Genomic DNA, 20,810 nt, shown 5'->3' on the forward strand with positions numbered 1-20,810 from the left:
TGGTAGCCACCTGTTAATCAAAAGGAAGCCCCGCCCTAAATCATTCCCTACATTGTCGTCTATTTACTAAATAAACATCATGCTGTATTGAATAAGACTTGAAACTAGCCATTGAGACCATAAACTCATGTTTACAGTGTTTACTGAGGGAATAAATCAAGAGAGAAGTAATACAATCTGACTTCCTTTTAGGACCAGAGGAGTCGCCCCCTGATGGTCATTAGAAATAATGCAGGTTTAAGCACTCCGTATGACGGCAATCTCTTAATACTGTCTTCTGTGTAACCCCCCACCAATAAGCAGGGTGTCTAGACCAGTCTCATTTCCAGGTGAAACACTACTACATCAGCTGAGCGTGTCACAAGGACGCAATTGTTGTTACGCTGGAGTTAGTTGCAAGCCTGGTGCGTTGCATACAAACCAATTTTCGGTATTTGACATGTGCAGGCCTTTGTCTTTCGCCCTCGACTTACATAGTGCAAGTAGTCAGAGCCACACTATCAGTGGTCTATATGAGGAAAAAATGCAATCCAGAACCTACAGAAAGAAAACCATTTCAATACCAAAAATCTTTCTGACAGCATTGACGTAAAAGGGAAAATTCCTCCAAGCACATTCAGACAGACACTGCAGAAAATACTGTACTGAAGCAAAATCTCTTTCTGCTGCTGGCGGGGAAATAATATAAATAATAAAACTGATCGCTACATAAAAACTACGGCATAAACAGTCACATTCAGCCGCAGTTTCACCGTCAGTATTTATTCATAGGGATAGTGTTTTCAGTGGAATGAATGTAAACAATATATAACAGAACTTGGACAGCCCTCATCCACAGTATCTTGGTTTTAAACCTATAAAAAAAACAATCTCATGGGGGCAAAGCAGTCGGTATGTTTTCTGTTGCCAAGCAACGCCTTTCAGACTCAAAGTGTTGTTATTGTAAGCATCCCATATACAATAAAAGCTATTGTATATATTGTCTGTGAACCTCACAGATGTTTACACCTTCTACATACTGGTATTTCATGCTAAAAAAAGAATGCAACTCCCAGCATGCTCTAATGGCTGTTGCATTAATTGACACATGGTTGCTGTGGATGTGAAAAAGGTCCATTAACTGCAGAGATTTAGTGTAAAGATGTAACCCTGGGGTCAGTGAGTTGGTAAAACATTGACAATTCATGCAGAAACAATGAGGATTAATGGGCTTTTCTGATGGTTCCATGTGTCACTGTCAATGCTTTGAGGGATTTCATGCTTGCAGATCAGTTAAACATTATATGCCTCACTAGGGGTTTATCTCCATATGCTGTAGAGGAAAAACATTTTCTCGAAACTAGACTGTATTATCTCTGGAGAGTCAACATATAGCCAAACTTTGACAGTTCTGAAAGTTGCCATTTATGTTTGGATTGAATACCAATTTCCATCACTATTCTGTGATTTATAGCCAAACAAAGGATTTTGATTTTTTTCCAAAAAGATTTAACATTCATTGTAGCAAGCACACTATGCAACCTACACATAGAAATTACAGTTCAGAAGGTTGTGACATTATTCGCATTATTACAAAAGCAAAAAATGTTCCTTCAGTTTATATTGAAACACTGCAATAATTATTCATGCCGGCCTCTCTTCATAGAACAAGTGAGAGGCTTTCATTTGACACTTAGATCTTAAAAAGTTTTTTTTGCTCTAGCCGTTCCTGTGAAGCTGCTCACTGGCAAGCAGCTCAGACTGTGGTCGTACTGGGCAGCTTCCCAGTGGGAATGTGTGTAACTATTCAAATGTGATCAGGGTGTTCCTGCTAAAAGAGAGGCTTCCTCTCTGTGAAACTTCCCTGAATTCTACAACATATGAACATACTACGACAATCAATACAATGATAGATCAGTGATTCGAAAACACTTTCTGGGATACTCTGAAAGAGGACATCAGTTAATATCAATTGATGAGGAGATAAAATAAAATATTCAACTGTGCTGAATTTCCACTAAACGGCGACAAATTTTTTTGGCTAACATTAGAAAAAATGAATCAAGTTTTAGACGTCGGCTCAGACTTTAAGATCCAACTTTAATTAATGTTAGGATTATAACAAAGATTTGAAATGTTAGACCATCTTGTGCTTAAATTACTCCAGCCACAGGGGGACGTAAAGTGAGGAGGGGCCAATCGCTCCCTACCATTCCCAACCCCACTACTTCCGGCGCCATTGCTCCGACACCACACGTCTTCAATCTCTTGGCCTTCATGTTGATGGAATGTTTCGTGACTGCATCTCGCTGGGTTGCAACCGTGTTCAGAAAATCAGTCCATAGACATATAAACACCAGGTAAAGTACCAAAAACTAGTTCTGTGGTAGTTTCCTGCTACATGGGGTGTCATTTGGGGTCACATTTCACCACGAGGACACACATTTGGACTCGAAACGATACAGTGAGTTTGGTAAAAATGCAGCACAGTGGATGCACATCAGCGAAGGCTACATACAGTGAGTGTTGTCACTCACGAGCTAATAGACACCCTGTTTTGCATCATAGAGGCATGTCGCACGGCTGATGATGCTGTTTCACTGATGATTTTAATTACATCGTCTGCTAAGAGCAGGATTTTCAGTTGGATCCGAGCCAGAGCTCAGCACCAGCTCCTGATTAAGAGAGTTAACTGCTCTTACTTATGCAGGAAATGTACAATTAAAAAAAAAAAGATGGATAAGGAGCTCTTGACTTGCTCTGCCATCATGCCCCTCCACTTGAGAGTGAAGTTGAAAAGGAGACGTTGCTTCCACTCAGACTCTTTTCATAAAACCTTTGAGTCCTTCTTTAAGGCAAATTAAAGCTGGATCCATCTCAGTGCATTTAAAAGAATGTTCCAGAAAGTATGTTGCTTAGCTGGAAGCAGTGGGAACCAGCAGCCATTGACCTGAAATCTTAAAAATCCATATCTTACCAGTAACAAAAATCATGTTTGCATGTTGAATACTGTTAGCTAGCAAGTTAGCTACAAGGATCATACCGATTTGATGATCTATGCTATCACTGTTAGTGTGCCCAGTAAATAAGAATATACACATGAGCATTTAAAAATAAAATGTCCTTATGAAAACAATGCATTTCATAGAAACACGAGTCAACTAAGTAATACAAACACTGAATCCTGTACAGTGTACAGTTACAAAGTTTCACAGAAAAAAACATCGTATCAAACTGATGATAAGACCTTGACATCCTACGTAGCTGAATACTCTCCTTTTTGTCTGCAATTTTGAGTTTTTTGTGGCATTTTTGATCTGAGGAAACAATGACCTTGTACAAATACTGTATAGGAAAGACTCAAAGGAGTTCCTATAATAATGGTGAGACATGCTTTTGATTATTAGTGGAAATCATAGGGACAACATGTCATTTTAGTGGAGGAACATCACTATTTCTGTATGTCTGTATTGTATTTTAGATTTTTTTGGTTATATTTGTTGAAATTCTCACTAAATCCAGATGTTTACATTCATAATGATAACATTGGGAGAGTGGCTCCTGGGGGCCTGGAGGGACAGGATGTCAGTGTTGACGAGTTGGCAACTTTCCTCGCTAGATATAGCGACATTTAGAACTAGTGCTGCTAATATAATTATATCATTAGACAGAGGAAATGCAGCGGGAGTCTGATGACGCAGTGTAGAGGCAGAAAAAAAGACACAGGGAAGGAAGGTGGCTGGGTCAAACAAACCAGGACTATCAACCAGGAGACCAAGTCTAGTTAATATGTTTCACAATTTTGGTTGTTTACATTTCGCCTAGTTTACGTACTTATTTGAAGCCCAACCATGATGTTTTTACTAAAACTAAGCAGGTGTTTTTGTCATAGTTTGATATGCCGGCCTACCCAGTGAAAGTGAGGCCATGGGGTGTCAGAAGAGATCTATATATATATTTATATATTGCAATAAAACTCTGTCTTCTTTTTTTATTTTTATTGAAGGGGTTGGTGTGACGTGAGTGAGTGACAACAGGAAAAAACAGTTTGACGCAACAGGTGTCCACTCTGTTCTCAACTAGGACAGCTTAACCTCTCTGTGAGACTGCACTGCACAGTATACTATGCGACAGATTGAAAATGCACAAAACACATTGTTTTATTTATACTGTGGGGTTGTGGTTATGTCTGTAGTCAGATTCCCTAACAACAAGCATAAAAAAAAGACGAAACTGTCTGTTGTGCAACCCATCTACTCAGGATTTACAGTGTAACCCTCCGGGCTATTCTTTTGAACTTCATCTTCTCGCAGCCTTGTCTCGAGTCGGGAGTGTGGTGGGAGTGGATCTTGCAGAGCGCCGTATCTCTAATGATGCACATGTGGCCCAAGGCCAGCAGTTTTGCATTGCTTTAAGAAACTGTCACTTCCATAAAACGCATGGGTTGACTTGTTCCTGTCCCGAGATGTGAAGCCATTAATCTTTAAATTCACCAACAGTCTGTGTGTTTCTCGTGTTTTCTTTTTTCTTGGTGGATGAGGACCAACTGGGCTTGTTTTTGTGCACTGATGGTTTTCACTCAAGGCATTTTGCCAGTATCCTGAGTTGACCTACAACAAGCTATTCACTCCGGAGTAGGAGTAGAAATACAAGCACAGGCAGCACCAACCGTTACATTGAGGTATTCTTAGAATTGGGTCACAGTGGTAAAAAACATTGTAACAACTCCTCCCTTCAGCTACATATTAATGTCAAACCTAGCAACTATATTAAGTACAAGGAGTGACATTCAGCATCAACATGCATCACACTACAGAGGATGAAGCTTGGGTCACCTTGTGGGAGAATTGCAGGCCGAATTGCTCTACTTTACATTTTATATTACTCGCAATTACCTGTTTTCCAGTCAGACACATTCAGAAAAGTGCAATCATCCGCCTCGAGCATATTTAAATGAAGAGTGCTCACCTGCTGAAGTCTTCTCTTCGTTAAATTTGTTGGCTTCCCTGATTGGAGTGAATGTTAATTTCCTTCAAGTGTGGGTTGAGTTAAAGCAGCACTGAGATTTGCAGAGCTTTTTTGGAGAGAAGTCATACAGGTGTTGCAGCATATTCCCCCCTCTCCTCCTCTAGGCAGAGAAATCCTTGGACCTCCCCCTTTGGCGACGTGAACAAACACCCTGCACATGCACAGTGCAGACAGACAGGTGGGGATTTAAGATGAGAGGTCAGTGCATCCTCTCAGGACTTGGCTGGGGTGTTCTCTCCGTTAAAGAGTAATAGATTAGCAGACTTTTACCCCATTTTAAGCATCATGACATCCTAGCTGGAGACCTATTCTAGTCTAAAACATCAAGGCCCCGAGCCTATAATGTCAACTCAAATGCATCTACTTGTCATTACTATCATTTGTGTTTTCTCATGTGGTTCTCTTTATGGTTTTTTGATATGAAGTAGAGTCAGTAATGTGTTTAAAGTTGCGGCCCTAATGCATTTTACAGTGTTGACTTCAGTATGTGCTCTTGTATTTCAGTTTATAGTAGAAACACAATCTTCAGTTGCCATGTTGCCAACACTTCGCAAGCTGCAGAGGCAGACTCTACTGAGCTACTCATTGTTTAATTGGCCGGGCTTAAACGGTGTCCTGCACAAAGCCACGGAGAGCACAGCGGGCGTCTGCGTCTCAGGAGTAAGAGCTAAGTTTAGCAAATCCTCTCAGTGTGTTTCTAAATGAACGGCACATGTTGTACAGACTGTGGGGGAAACTCACGAACGCACCACCGGCTCACATGCGAAAAAGGGCTGAAGATACTCGGGTGCCGTGCATGCAGTATTTACCGTGGCGGATGAACATATGGACTTCGTGGTGTGCTGCGGTGCACATGCACACAAGCATAGCTTGTAAAATGCATGCAAACAAGCGGAATGATCCACGCTGCACTCTAAATGATGAGCTGTTTGAATGTTATTCATTTTTTAACAGACAATGCATGTGAGATATATGCAAATAATTTATTTTGATATTGAAACTGTGCATGCAAACTGAACAGAAAAATGTCCTTATTTCTTTTCTGCTTATTTCAAGCAGAAAAGAAATGTATGCATGTTTGTATATATGCCCTACTCTGCAGATAATTAGTTATCCCTCTGGAGAAATGTAGTCAGATAGTCAGAGGTCAGATGCCTTGGCTTGCTCAAGGGACCTCCAGCAGTATGGAGAATTGGAACTGTAGAATGGAGACAGAAACTGGCTTTTTAATTTACATTTTTGATCATATATTGTATAAGTTTTTCTTATATAATCTTTTCTTATATATATTTTTTTACATTATATTACCTGTTCATGATAGCAATGCTAACTTATCAGACCATAAGCATGGAATAAAGCCAAAGTAATACAGCAGAAAAATAAATGACAAAATAAAAACAATAAAAATCGGACTGCTGATGACTGATGGTCGACTCTCTTCTGGTTTTAAGTCTAGTTTAAGAATGCTAGAAGCAAACAATACCTGAAAGATGATCAGTAAATTTAAGAAGATTTCAGGTTCTTTCTTGCTACTGATAATAACGTAAACTTGATTTTCTAGCTTGGTGGAGAGCAAGTTCATGAAAGACTCAACGGGGCATCCGGTGGATTTCTTTATTTTTTTATAAGCAGTCTTAATCTTAAAAAATAAGAGTTGGGCAATCATAAGGTGACATTTAAAGATCATGAGTATGTCGGTGTGTTTGTTAACCAGCTCATGTTGAGTTGTTTGAAGGAAAGGTGTCCCAAATACAGAACAAATACATCCACATGTGACAGATGTAAGAGCCAAGAAAACAGCTCTCACCCAAGATGATGTTGACACAGATAGAAGGTACAAAATAATCACAGGAAATATTTAGTTCCAACTGTCCGCCTCATTTCCACGATTTCTACTAATGTTGGAGGACAAAACTGGAAAGAAATATTCAAGATCTAAGTTGCTGGCAAATGACTTAAAATGAGATAGGGAGTAAAAAAAAAGAAAATCTACTTTTTGTTTTTTTCTATCCAGTCTCGAAAGTTGGCTATTCGTGTCTGAACTGTGTAAGTCTGTTGATGGCAGTTCTCCTCCTTATAGCTGAAACCCTCTAAACCAAGAAGCTGCCAGCCTGTGCTGGAGGCCCCCTGAGTGTCCTCGTGGCCCGACAACACACCACTCGTGGACGAAAACACAGCTGGCACGGTTGTGATGCCTGGAATGACACTAGGACAAGGGCTTTGGGGACTGGACGGCTTCCTGAAGACACACAGCGTATTGTCACTGATTACCGCCTGGTGGGCTCCTCCTCGAGCAAATTCTCTTTCGCATTGAGTCACATCAGCCAATGCAACTAGTCTGGTCTGGCTGGTGGGATGTTGGCGGCTTCTGTGATTCGGTAAAGTCCACCTCGCAGCGTAAGCCTCCTGCTCCGTCACCTCTCCACCTTGCACTTTGGGGAGACACACTGGCAGCACACGCTCACTGATCCTGGCCTTGTCTTTGAGCCTGAGCACAGCCACGTTGGAGTCTGGTGTGGAGTAAAAATTTGGATGGACTAAAACGTCTGAAACCTGTTGGGGACAGAGATGGTGAAAGAAAAAAGGATGAAAATTGGAAGGAAGAATACCTGAGAAAGCCTGATGTCACTAGGAAGGTGCCAGCTTCTGTTGTTTTTGTTATATTTGTCAAGATTAGATAGAATGCGTCAAGATGCCCAAAGATTTCAAATCCAAAATCAAATATCCCGGTAAAGCTTTAAGTGCACATCTAAATGCAAAAGGATTTCTCCCTGTTCCGTTCACAAACAAAAACCTACCCCGAAGATTATATTTATTTAATGAAGATTCCTTGCTTAATATTATCATCGCATCTGCCGTTTGGTAGATTCTTTGCAGTCATGGGAAACTTTTGTGAAATCGTTTGACTGGAGAATAACTGCAAGGTCAAAAGAGGTTAAAGCTTCGAGGTTAAAAGTGGAATAAATGTGGCCGAAAGGCGGTTTAGACATCAGTACAACCAGTGTTTCACCACCATTTAAATGAATAATTCAACTGACAGTTAGGACGTTACAGAATGAAATACAGTCATTTACTGTAATTTCTCATGAATAAAAAAATCGAATGCAACCTTTGAAATCTAAGAAATCTTTCAGGTCTTTAAACTAATTTAAAATTGTCGGATCTGATGGATTTTCACACTTTAAGCTAACAAACTAGATGTTTTGCGACTGTGTTGTACCCTGAGGTGGTGCATGCTTCTCTGTCCGTCCTTAGATGTCTTGTCCTGCACGCCTATGACGACCTTCACATGTGTTGGGTGAAGGGTCTGCTGCTTGTCCTTGTCCACCACACACTGAGCTGCCACCAGGACGCCACGCTGGCTGAGCAGAGCCCCGCTGCAGGCGAGGTACCAGAATGTGGACTCCTCTGAGGCCCCCTGCTGGGCGGACATGGTTACTCTGCTGGGCCCTTGGGTGCTGGCAGTACGGTCAGGAGGTGAGCGGATGTAGACGGCTGCGTGCCACGGCCACGCTGTGTCTGCGGGGTTGTGTGGACTGGAAGTGTTGAATTTGCCACAAACTGCGGGAAAGTAACAGTCAGAAGAAAAAGTGTGAGTCGAAAATTTCCTTACAATAACTAGCAGAACAGAGTGCAAAATATTGGTTAAATCTTTTCAAATGAATTCAAGGCAATACTCTGGTAGTATAGTTCTAAAGCCCTGCATTTTGGAAAATCTACTCATTACTTTTTTGCAGAGATAGAAGAGGAGATTACCTTTGGACGGATAAGGAAGTAAATTACTTTCCTCATACGTTTGTGTGTACGCACAACCACTCCAGAAAATTACAAAGCAGACAACGCCCATCCTGAAAACCAGCCTTTGATCAGCAGCCCGAAGCGCAGCTCTTACGTGCACACACACACACACACACACACACACACACACACACACACACACACACACACACACACACACACACACACACACACACACACACACACACACACACACACTTACACACCAGCCTCTGATCAGCCCAACAGACAGCAGCCGAAGCGCCAAACTTATCAATGCAAATTTACAGTCCACCCTGGACTCAAACCACAGTTTGAGTTATGCATCAAATATGGTTTAAGGATCAAGAAAAAAATAAATACATATATTAAAAGGCTATGACTATATAATATATATATATAATATATATATATATATAAATATATATGTTATACACATGGCAGGAAGGTGGTATATATTTGGAAAATGCAAAAATAATCATCTTACACCCTGACAGCTTCTGGGCCCCTGTGCAACTGTATATTTTTCACACTTAAGAGTCTTAAAGTGGCCCTATTATGCTTTTCCACTTTTTCCCTCTCCTTTAGTGTGTTATATATATTTTTGCACATGTAAAAGGTCCGTAGAGTGTAAAACCTGTGGGCGGTTAACCACCTGTGGGGCGGTTAACCACAAGGTCGGTGGTTCGAACCCCTCTACAGTCAACATGCCGAGGTGTCCTTAAGCAAGACACCTAACCTCAAAAGTTGCTCCCCGGGCACTTCTTAGCAGTCCACTGCTCCTCCGGGATGGGTTAAATGCAGAGAATTGTAATGTCCCCATTATGGGACTAATAAAGGCTTAATTATTATTATTATAATAACCTGAAGTCCACGCCTAAAAGGAGTTACCCTCCCCCTCAGAAGAAAAAAATATTCTCTCCTTCACTTCCGTAACTTTATGAGGTCATAATGTAACGTTATGAGGTCATAATGTTACAGAAGTGATGTAAAACTCCTTCCGGCTAGTTCGGCCCGCAAACAACAAAAGAGGGAGACGGAGCTGAAGCTCTGGAGGAAGAGTTTTTGGAAATGTGAAACATTGACCAATCACAACAGAGCGGGCTAGCTGACCAATCAGAGCAGACTTTGCTTTCTGGAGGGAGGAGCAAGCGCTACAACGGAACATTTCAGAGAGAGGGTGAGAAAAACAAGGCGGATTATGAGCATTAATGCATGTAAACATGTTGTAACTGGAACTTGAGATAAAAATATGCATCCCCGGAAAATATCATAATAGGGCCTGTTTAAAATCAGCAATCCAATGTTAGTAAACTTACAGAGAAATATCTCTCTTTTTTTAGCATGCCTGTCTTTCTTGGGTTTCACTTCCCAACCTGGGTCTATAGTGTTGCTGCTCTCACCTGGTGAGCAGGAAACATGGCGGCCAGCCCACCTGCCAGACCTCAGACAGATGCGTCGGGAGCTCCCCTTGTTGCGGTAGAGCGGGGAGGCACACTTATACTCAATGATTGTGTGGAGCGGGTGGAAGCCCCGAGGAAGCTCTGCGAAGGCGTCGTCGTCTTTTTTTGACTGTTTATCTGATGCAAGTGGAATAAATCCAGTTGACAACAAATCGTGCACATTGAACCTGGACGAGAGGTGGATTCTTTGGTCTGGATTCTCTCTGTGGGGAAGAGAAAAGGTTTGTCGAAATAGTTTCTTGCGTGCAAAATACAGCGTTAATTTCCTTGTTCAGTTGTTCACTTTCCTTTATTTATGGATTTAAATTGCTTCCATATTTGTATGTATGTATTGCATAGTATTGCATTTACGATCAGTTTGTAAGAAGATGCTACATTCACATATGGGTGTGAGACCACAACTATGCTAGCAGTGCTTTGAGCTAAATGCTAATGCTAATAATAAGTCTTCTCTGTTTCATAACACTGTACTGATTATAAAAGGTACCAGTCCGAGCTGTCGTTGAATGAATATAATTTTTATCCAATAAATATTTAAACCGCTGCCTCGAAATCTGCCATCGGACAGTCTAACGGCATTTTGGGCGGTTGAGTATGTTCAGTAAGCTCATACTCAGAAATAAACATCTGGGCATTTCTCAATACTCAAAATCCACATAATACGCAGCTGGAAATTCCTAAATATTACATCATATTTAGTATGTTAGTATGTAATAGAGTGGTGGAGAAAAGGATTCCTAAAACCCAGAAATGACTTAGCATTTTTACACTTCTGTCCCTCGTATTGATTTCAATGTTTTTTTTTAATAGTTTTTTGGTTAGATGCCTGTAATGTAAGGTCAGTGGTTATCACAATTTTTACGGGATAAAATACGCCAGTAAATATCGCTCTTGTGGATTTTGGATCTTTTAAGTGTGTTCAAAAAAGGCGGTTGCTATCAAGTGGCTTTATGAGACAACAAAACGTCATCAGGCTTGTTGTGTATACTAACGCTAATGCAACCCAGGTGTAGTTTGTTGATAGAATAACATTAGCTTATAACTTCTGCTGATTGAAGACTTGTCACTTGTTATTTTCTGCAATAATCCAAAATCCAATGGAATGCTTATTTTCTGTCGTGGAACCAGTGGGATGCTAACTTCCGGGGTTAACCTACACTTGATTTCAAACACAGGCCATGTTCGCCAACTTAGTTTAGCACGGTATCATGCTAACATTTGCTAATTAGTACAACAAAAGTACAGCTAAGGCTGATGGGAATGGCATTAGTATTGGGAATTGGAATGCTGACCTGATGATGGCGCTAGATGAAACATCAAGGGATTAGAACTAAACATGAACTAAAATGCTTCTAGCGTGGTTAGAAATATCGTTGACTTAATCATGTCAATACACACAAAAATGTATCTCAGCGGCTACCTTGACATCTGAGGTGGCTTCACAACACTTTGACGAACGAGTTCAGAAACCTTTGGCTCTCGACATGCTGTAGGGGCAAATCAAGCAGGTGACTGTTATTGCACAATAATCCCTTTCTGAGCTCCACATTGCATAAACAATTCGGTTTCAGTAACATTAATAATTGTGAGCAAAGTGAATGGGAACAAGTCTATGCATAAAATATAAGGGACAAACATGTTCATTATCCAGAAAAATTCAAAACCATTACTGCTTAATCTTTTCAAATGAATGGCCTTGTTTACTATACACTCATCATTGTGTTCTTATTTCTAAATTGTCAGGTTGCACAACCAACTCTGCTCCCAGCAGACCACATGACAATAATAACATGACAATAAAAACCTGTGCAATACATTACACATTACACTGTGCAATAATAGTTAAAATAGTTAAAATAGTTGGGTTTTTTTCTGTCTGTAAATATAATATTTCAGTTATTGTTGTTTTTTCTACTGTTTTTTTTATTGCTTATTTATAATACTTGTTTTATTTTATTTTTTATTTTTCATTTTTTATTTTTTATCTTGTCTTCTTCTACTATGTCTCTTGTGTGCACTTTACTCTATGCTGCTGTAAGCCTGCAAATTTCCCCGCTGCGGGACTAATAAAGGATTATCTTATCTTATCTTATCTTATCTTACTTTTTTCAAGTCAGGAGATGTAAATTTCCTGGCAAATCGGATAAACTTATAAGACTAACTGTGTGTTGGAAACATTTTCACACTGTAATGATGTAGAAAATAGTCTACTTTGTGTGTGTAACAGTGTGTTCCCCAACCCTAAAGTGATTTTGGAAACAGCTACCTCTCACACATTTGGGCGGCCTGCTACTCCAGGATCCATTAGAGAGGCAGGTGCTCTGGTGGTTCCCACTCAGAATGTAGGACTTTTTACAGAAAAACCCGACGGCCTGTGCACCTCCAGCTGTGTCCGGAGCAGCTCTGTGGTAGCCGTTGAGCAATTTGGGTGGAGGGGAACACCGGGCTCTGCTTGTTTGGCCTGTAGGTGTTAAAGAGAGAAAAGGAACTCCAAAAATAACAACATCAAATAACATAATGTGACTTTTATACTGTACAAACATCAGAAAAAGAAGTCCAGAAGCTACCTGGTGGAAAAAAAAGTACCTTTTACACATGTTGGAACTGTGCCACTCCACGTGCTATTAGGCAGACAGGTTCTCTGCTGGGAGCCGATCAGTATGAAAGGTGGATGGCACCGGTAGTTTACAGATACAAGCTCCTCCTGTTGTCCATATACAGGCAGTATATATCCATTCACCGGTTTCTCTGGGAGTGCACACATTCGATTCTCGATGGCTGAAACTGTGGAGAAATTATATAGTGATAAATGAAAAGAAAAACCTCCACTGCAATGCAAAAATCAATAAAGATACACGTTTTACTGTTCATTGAATTCACATAAATGGTACAAAAACTGATCATGAAGTTTGAAAATCTCTGCAATTCTTTCAGACATTGTTTTGCTGTTAAAACCTGCTACTTTGGCATGTCTACAGTCTTGAAGAGTAGTGAAATACATAGAATTAAACTACTTTTTTTTTACCATGATTCCAGTAACTAGTTTGTAGTTTATTCATAGTAGTTCACTACATTCATATTTCCGATGTGATTCAAGTAGCTAAATTACTTTTATGCCATTTTTTGTGAAGTAAACTTCTGAAACTCCTATTATTTTGCCAATAGTCCAACTATTTTGGGCCATAAATGAAAAGGAATGAATTTTAATTTTAATTTTACTATTTACTCTTGACTGTGATTGAAGCCTTTTTTATACCTCCGCGCCAACATCCGGTATCGTGAATGCAAATTTCTTCAAATTTGGCATAGACCAACTTGCACTGAAGGATCTCAGACCACACAAAACATGTTTTTTGCCACAACTCAAGAATTTCTTTGATAATTGTGACAAATTTCACACAAATGTCTAATACAATAAAATGGTGAAGTGATGACATTCAAACGAGTAATGCCGACTTTCCCCAGATTTACTAGAACATTAACCTTTTGTAATTTGAGTTAAATTGAGAAAAGGAATTGGACCCATCTGATTGCCCAGCCTCTTTATTACCACCACCTTCAAGTTTGGTCTGTTTTGATATTATCTAGAAGAGGTTAATTGTTTGCCCTCCAGACTTAATTATATGCTAAACTTAACCATTCTTTTATTGAATTAATCTTTTACAGAAAATATTGCTGAGCCAAACAGGCCTTAACAATTGTGGCAGTAATAGTATGATATGTTCAGGTTAGCTAGCAAGAGCAAGACGGGTTCAGATTGGATAAATGGGATGCAAGTTAGATGCATAATTTGCTTCAAAGAGGGCAAATGGAGAGAGATGAGTATGATTAATATGTGTCACTGAATGTCCGTCTCACATCGTTGCCTGTTATGGGAGGCTGCACACACAAGGCAGAATGAAAGGAAAAAGGTCCTGGAGCTATCAAATAGGGGTGATGCGTGCATGGAGAGAGAGCGGAGTATCATCTGTATCACGTATTCATGATGACGGTGATGAAGTAAATACCTGCAGTATATCATGGATTGAGATACATATCAGACATTCCTCATCTATTTTATGTGGGTTCCACAGAGGAGACTACATTACACAATGCATCTTCTGAGCATGTTGACGCAATAAGAGCAAAAAAAAAACAACACATTACAAAGCAATATAGTCAGACAATAGCGCCTAGCAAACACACACCAGGGAGTAGGAGATTGCATTGAGTTGTCTTTTATGTCAGTATCATTCATTCTGTGTTACTAACAATGGTTGTACCTGCCTGAACTCTGCTGAAAAGTAAGAACAAAGCCATCAAAGTTGTTGTAGCCGTCTGAGGTGAACAGGATGTGCAGGATGTTCCCAGAGCTTTTGACCGGAGGAGGCAGCCGATCCCCACAGAAGCGGCCAATCACAGGGGAGCTAAGGTCGACGCCGTCGCGCACCTCGACGTAGTCATAACGACAGCTGGGGTCCGACTCCAGACTGAGCTGTGAAAACCTGCGTCAATACCATAACAGATGTTACGTTTATATTGTTTTTTCAATTCAATAGAACACAGATCAGTTTTCTGTTGTGTGGGCTCTATCCACGCTGATTGTATCATCAGCTGAGTTGTGCTGAAGACGGTCCTACCACTGAAACACTGTTTGCACGTGGAAAATTCTTCTCTTTGTGCATCCAAAGAGCCTCTACTACTTTTCTTTTCGTAGTACGCAATTAACCTATGAGATGGGACCGTTTAGTTTTCCCTACACGCACCAAAACCTTTTCTTGAAAACCCTTTCACAACAGTGTGCTTCAACTTCTGCTGCAGGAGATAACGAGCTAATAATAATGAGCCGGTCCATGATGAGGCCAATTACAAATGGAGTATCCAGCACACATGAATGAAACATATCCATTAACTCGGGGCCTGTTTCAAAAAGCAGGATGTCACATGTCCTCTTTACACTAACCAAGCTAACTTTGTTAGCGCTGCATCCTGAGACCATTGTGATTGGATAAAGAAATACAAAACAAGCATCAGTGTTTGTTTTTTTCCCGCTTTACCAAAAGAAATAATGTTTTAAGCCAGACCTTTCTTTATAGCGCTTGTTGCATAATGGAGACAGGTCTGGAAATGCGAGACTAGCCAAATATAACATATATAACAGTTTCACGGAAAGTAATATGCCAATTGCTTTTTCTCACTATTTATAACCTGAAGTCATTTTAATAAACAAAAAAAACAATATCAAATGGATTTTTTCTTGTGTTATAAAACTGTATTCCATGTTTGATCCATGCGAACCCAAAAAACGTTGACCCTACCTCAGCTCGATGCTGCTGCCGCCCTCCACTCTCACTGTCCACTCACACCGGGCGTTTGTTGGGTAACTCTCCACGGCTATGTGACCCTGAGACCGCTGAATGACGCCTCCACATGCTACAACAAGAGAACTGTGATTACTTTCACTTAGTAAAACGCATGTTCTCATTCAAATGTGCGTTTATCACAGTAGCACTGGGCATTTTTTACTGTGGCAAGCTCAGGATCAGTAATGTGACATGATGTGTGAGGGATGGAAAATTATGAGATGATGGGATGCAACCAGCCACTTCAATAACAATGATTACGAACAGGATGATGGCAAAAAACAACATATTGACATTTCTGAAAATGTATTCCTGTCAGTCCTCGCTACTTAAAAAGGACCACAGGGTGGTTTCAGAATATTTTAGAATTCAAAGACATTTTTGTTTGTTTAATTAAAATGATTTGGCCAAGCATTCAAATTAAATATATTAAATATGAATGCTTGGTCACTTGGACCGATACGGACTCCAAACAGGTTGAGTAGGACCTCAGATGTTGCACAATGGCCCTGTGTCATCCATTGTGTTTGTCAAACTGACAGTACATGACAGAACTGCATCCAAGTGGCAGTTTCCCCCGGGCCATATAACAAAAATAACAACGGAAAATATATCATGAGTTTGAAACACAGGAGTGGCAAGCAGGTAAACTTGTTTCCTTTCTTCTATAAATAGCATCATGTGGCCGTGGGATTTACCAGCACACCTTGACTCATTTGGTAGCTGCTGTAGCACAATGCCGATAATTATGTCGTCAATATTTTAGTGATGCGAAGAAGTACAACTAGATCCAAGCAGTTGACTGTTGACAGTCGATTGGCTGAAACCGAAAAAAAAAAAAAAAAAAAAAGCATTGTCACCACCAAGTGTCCTCATGGTGTATTACAAATGCTTGTGCAGCAACATGAACACTGTGGTGGACCACAGAGATGATTATGATTATGATTACAGACCCAGATCCCGTGTTCCATCAATTAATTGTGTATTTCCTGAAAGCACTAGATGCTCAAGAGGTTTATCTGTCAGTGATAATGATTTCTCAGCTTATTATCAACTTATAATTAAAACATTCCTTAGCAGTATTTGCAAATTTAAACAAAGATTTTAAAGATTTACAAGGACATGAAAGTCATTTTAAGATGTCACATGTTGTCTGTCTTCATATTGTCAGCTCTGTTAATCTGTCTGGAGTGAAGACCTTGCATATGACCCTAAATTAATGATTTCATATGTTCATAAAGAGGTGTGTAGATGGTATATGAGGACACATCAATCATCATCATTTCTGCAATGCATGCAACGTGCGTTCCGTGTTGAGATTCAGAATATTCAGCTAATTCTGTTGCAAGAAAAAGGCCTCACAGCATCACCGCATAAAAGCGATCCAACTCACTCCTGCAGTCCCCTCCACTCCAGCCGTGGCGACACTCGGTGCAGTACTTTCCATTGACGAAGAAGTCGTCATTGGCTTTCCACGTTCCATTGCTGCAGGTCTTACAGTTCTCAAACAGACTGCAGCCTGGCGAGGGACGAAAAAAGTTGAAAGGAGTGCTTCATGTAGCAGATTGTTACAGATAAGAGAATATCTGTTAGTGACAACCAGAGTGTACCTGGGTGAATGGTGCAGGGGTCACACTCGTCCAGAGCGTTGCGGCAGCAGGGGACAGTGTAGCCGACCTTTGACCCTTTGGAGGGACAGCGACACTGGATCAGCTGGTACTCGCAGCATGGACGACACATGACGTTCCACCTGGAGCTCGGGCAGTTGTCCCCTTTAGAACCAAAACAAAAACAAAAAGGACAAGTGGCATCAAAGTTGTTATGGGGCTACTGAAACCTCAGACTTCTAAAAGGCTACTTATGTTTTGCGGACCCATATTGTGGATTTTAATTAGCTCCCAGGTCAATTAAATGGAAATCAATAGGCCTTTACTGGCAAGAGGTTTCAAAAACGATGTTGCCCAACCACTAAAATAAAAAAATAATTGTGTTAATAGGAGTATTAACACAACATTAACATTACATTATGATTGTTATATAATAATATGTATTCAGAATTGCGTTCCGTCCCTGTCAATGTTTAAAAGAAAACAGAAAGAACCCTTTTTTCATCCTTATATTACATCCTAAAACTGGTTGAATTGAATTTCTATTTGAGAGAGAAAAATGGAATGTGTGCTTGGAGTTTGGCAGTCTGGAGTCTTTTTGTTGGTACATGAGCTTTCAGTTTTCAGAACTGTGTGCATTGTGCCATATTTTGTGTGTTCAACGGCGAAACGCTTTGGTATATAACTCCTCCGGGAGTGTCGGATTCTAGTGCTTCGAGTTCATAAATGTGTGATGCATTCATGGACGGGTCACGGGCTCGATTGCCATTGTGTTGCCTCACTCGGTGATGGATGGTTGAAGATCCTGGAGATTGACACTTTAGGGCTTAGTCTGAGGTATTCTTTTTTTTTTGTTGTTTTGTTTTCTTCTTGTGTTAAGTTTCATATTGGTTTTCTTATTTTTGTGTGCATTTTTGTATTTATTTTTATAGGATAATGATTTCCTGCTTGGAAATTTATTATTTTTATCCACAATTGTTATCAGTTAGGTTTGGATTTTTTGAATGTGCAAATCTAAAATTGGGAAAAGCCATTTTTGTCCTCCCTTTCATGTTATATTATTATTTATATTGCTTCTTTAAATGTTCCTTTTTATTTGATGTTAAATAAAAGAAAATAAAGAAAGACAATGAAATGTGAATAATGACAGCGTTACACTTTGATATTATACAAAGAATAAAACTCTGTACAACTGATTTAGCCCCATACAGCATGTTTCAACATGTGGTCATAGACAGAAGGTACAAATATGTCCTTCCAGCACATTTTTTCCTGTTATCTGATGATGCAGATCAGACCTTCTCGTACAACATTTTACGACGTCTGGACGAACTGCCGAGTTGTGAAATCCGTCTTGGCAGCAGATTTAGTGGCAGATGACACTACCGAACTCAAGTTGAACTGTGTTTGTGAACCATATCTCAGACCTTAAGCTGCCATGTGAACTTTGACCCCACAATGATGCACCGTGTTGAGCAGACTCAGGATGCAGAGACTGGTTGAAATATGTCCCAGAAACCCCACTGAAGATGCTCGCTTTTCTTCTTCCGACAACCCCAATCTGAACAAATAACCACTGTCATCATCACAGGTTTAATTCTACCCCTCGGGAATTATGGATTTCTGTGCTAGGTGAAATGTAAAAGCCTCCCAGGTATTGAACCCACACTAATATGCCCAATATCTACTTTCATTGGCAAAGGGAAAGAGCTGTGTGCCAGCTGCACCAGCATTGGTTATGTGTTCTTTCTTATTTCAGTGAGGCTCATAGAGTCAGTGGCATGAACTGAGACAAGTCGTGGCAGCAGAAGTGAGTCATCATCATGAAATAACTCCACAGTTAGTCAGCAGTGAAGTCAACAGCATAACTTTAACAAAGACAATGCCATGTGATATAAAGACGGTCCAAAATCGTGTACAGTTTGAACAAAATTCAATAAGAAAACTGCTAGAAATGCCTTTTACTTACCATGCGGCCAAGCTTCTACACAGAGACAGAGATTTAGGAGGAGGTAGAAGAGTTTGAGGTCCAGAAGAGTTGATATGGGTGCTTTCATTTTTGGGAAAGTGAGCATGTTGGCTGCCAAACTCTCAGCAATAAAACCTCCAAAGACGTCCCTATAGCTCTGTGTTATCTACAGAACTTCTTTTCTGCTCAAAATGGGACTTAGTTATGGATGATGGAGGAGTTGTCCCATCTCAGCTCAACGGACAGGGATCCGTCTTAACCCGTTCCTTCCATGACGCTTTTATTTGTAATTCGCTTTTGAAATTGTTCAGCTCAAATCATTGCCAGGTCTCCCAACCAGCTCCCTGTTTCTCTGCTCTGGTTGTGAGACACCAATGAGGGCTGAGCGCTGAATAGTAAAAGGGGGAAAATAGTTGTTGGCAAAGCATATGGAAAGGGCATTTCAAGGGAATAAAGACATGCTAATGAGGAAAACAGTGAAGAGTGATGAAGGAAGTCCTGAAGAAATCAGTTTAGTGAGAGGTTTCAAGGAAAGGAATCCCGCTTTAACTGCATGTTATATATTCAGAAAGACTCTTTTTTTTCTCCAAAATGATTCGCGAAAAAACAAATATCTGCAGGTGCATCAAGCCAAATGTGTTTGCTGATGCTTCATCATACCCCAGCTGTCGTGCCGGACATGACAATTTCCCAACTGCTTGGAAGACAGATAGCAGATGTCCCCCTCTGTGAAATGTTTATGATGTCAGGCTACATAGATTTGCCAGGAGCAACGAGGCTGACAGGATGGTCACAGCCCATTTCATGGCCAAGGTTGCTTTTCCATTACCTAAGCCTCTACCTAGGAGTTTTCCATGTTATCATATCTGCTCCTCATCTTCTGCGTTACATCAGGTTGTAAGCAGACAGATTGAGGCTGATTATATTACATAAATTCAAATGTTGTTTGCTTTTTATAAAGGCTCTTGGGTTCTGCCTTTTTTGCAAAATCTGATATTATCAGTACCTGATATGTTTTTTCTCATATTAGAGCTGGTTGAGTTTGGTTTTAAAATGTAGATTTGTAAGAACTTGTTTGCTTGCTAAATATTAGCGATGGCTGTTTTTTTGGTTAATTGTTGGTATACAAAAATATAAATAATGATCGACATTATGTAGATCTTACATATCATATACATCGTTAACGGCCGGTGATAACAATGAAACTCCAAATCTGGTGATGTTAATTTATTTCTGAAAATGAATACTTTATGAGTTGTGAAATGTCTCCTAGTGTAGCTCCTAAATAAACAATATAACTATTGGATTATCTATTTTTTTATTTCAGCAAAAGTTATTGATTATGAAATAGGTGTTTTTTACAGGACAGAGATGTCGTTTCTGGTTAATAAGCTCCAGGTGAGATCTTGAGCAATAACCACACTTTCTCTTTTTTTTTGATTCTTTTTTTTTTTTTAAAGCTTCATTTAAAGATTTTGACCACTAGAGGGCAGAATATCTCCATTATAAATTCATGGTTAGGATAGGTGGTAAGGTTCTCTTGACAACATGCAGTGCTGTTTCAATACAGCAGCAAACCATTTGTTATGCAAATATAAAGTGGTAATGTTTTTCTGAGCAGAGAATAGAGTCAAACTAGTTCCTC

At 40.0% G+C, this 20,810-nt stretch overlaps 1 protein-coding gene across 1 annotated transcript; it reads right to left on the reverse strand.

The window, feature by feature from the left end:
- Positions 1–6,996: 6,996 nt before the first annotated feature.
- Positions 6,997–19,271, reverse strand: pamr1a (peptidase domain containing associated with muscle regeneration 1a). Its single transcript, XM_054620029.1, has 11 exons — positions 19,166–19,271; positions 17,200–17,361; positions 16,983–17,108; positions 15,545–15,659; positions 14,514–14,731; positions 12,834–13,025; positions 12,514–12,708; positions 11,668–11,734; positions 10,188–10,450; positions 8,228–8,568; positions 6,997–7,560 (listed from the first exon to the last, which is right to left on the reverse strand). The coding sequence occupies exons 1-11, from the start codon at positions 19,269–19,271 to the stop codon at positions 6,997–6,999; spliced, it is 2,349 nt and encodes a 782-aa protein (XP_054476004.1).
- Positions 19,272–20,810: the final 1,539 nt, after the last annotated feature.

The sequence above is a fragment of the Anoplopoma fimbria genome, chromosome 2, assembly GCF_027596085.1.
Source record: "Anoplopoma fimbria isolate UVic2021 breed Golden Eagle Sablefish chromosome 2, Afim_UVic_2022, whole genome shotgun sequence".
NCBI lineage: Eukaryota > Metazoa > Chordata > Actinopteri > Perciformes > Anoplopomatidae > Anoplopoma > Anoplopoma fimbria.

Bases quoted from the DNA above. Each gene is read 5' to 3' on its own strand.
- pamr1a (XM_054620029.1), bottom strand. From the start codon at position 19,271: ATGCTCACTTTCCCAAAAATGAAAGCACCCATATCAACTCTTCTGGAC. The intron at 17,109-17,199 runs GTACACTCTGGT...GTCCCTCGCCAG, and splicing joins CCCCTGCACCATTCACCCAG to GCTGCAGTCTGTTTGAGAAC. The intron at 8,569-10,187 runs GTGAGAGCAGCA...ACTTTCCCGCAG, and splicing joins CCATGTTTCCTGCTCACCAG to TTTGTGGCAAATTCAACACT.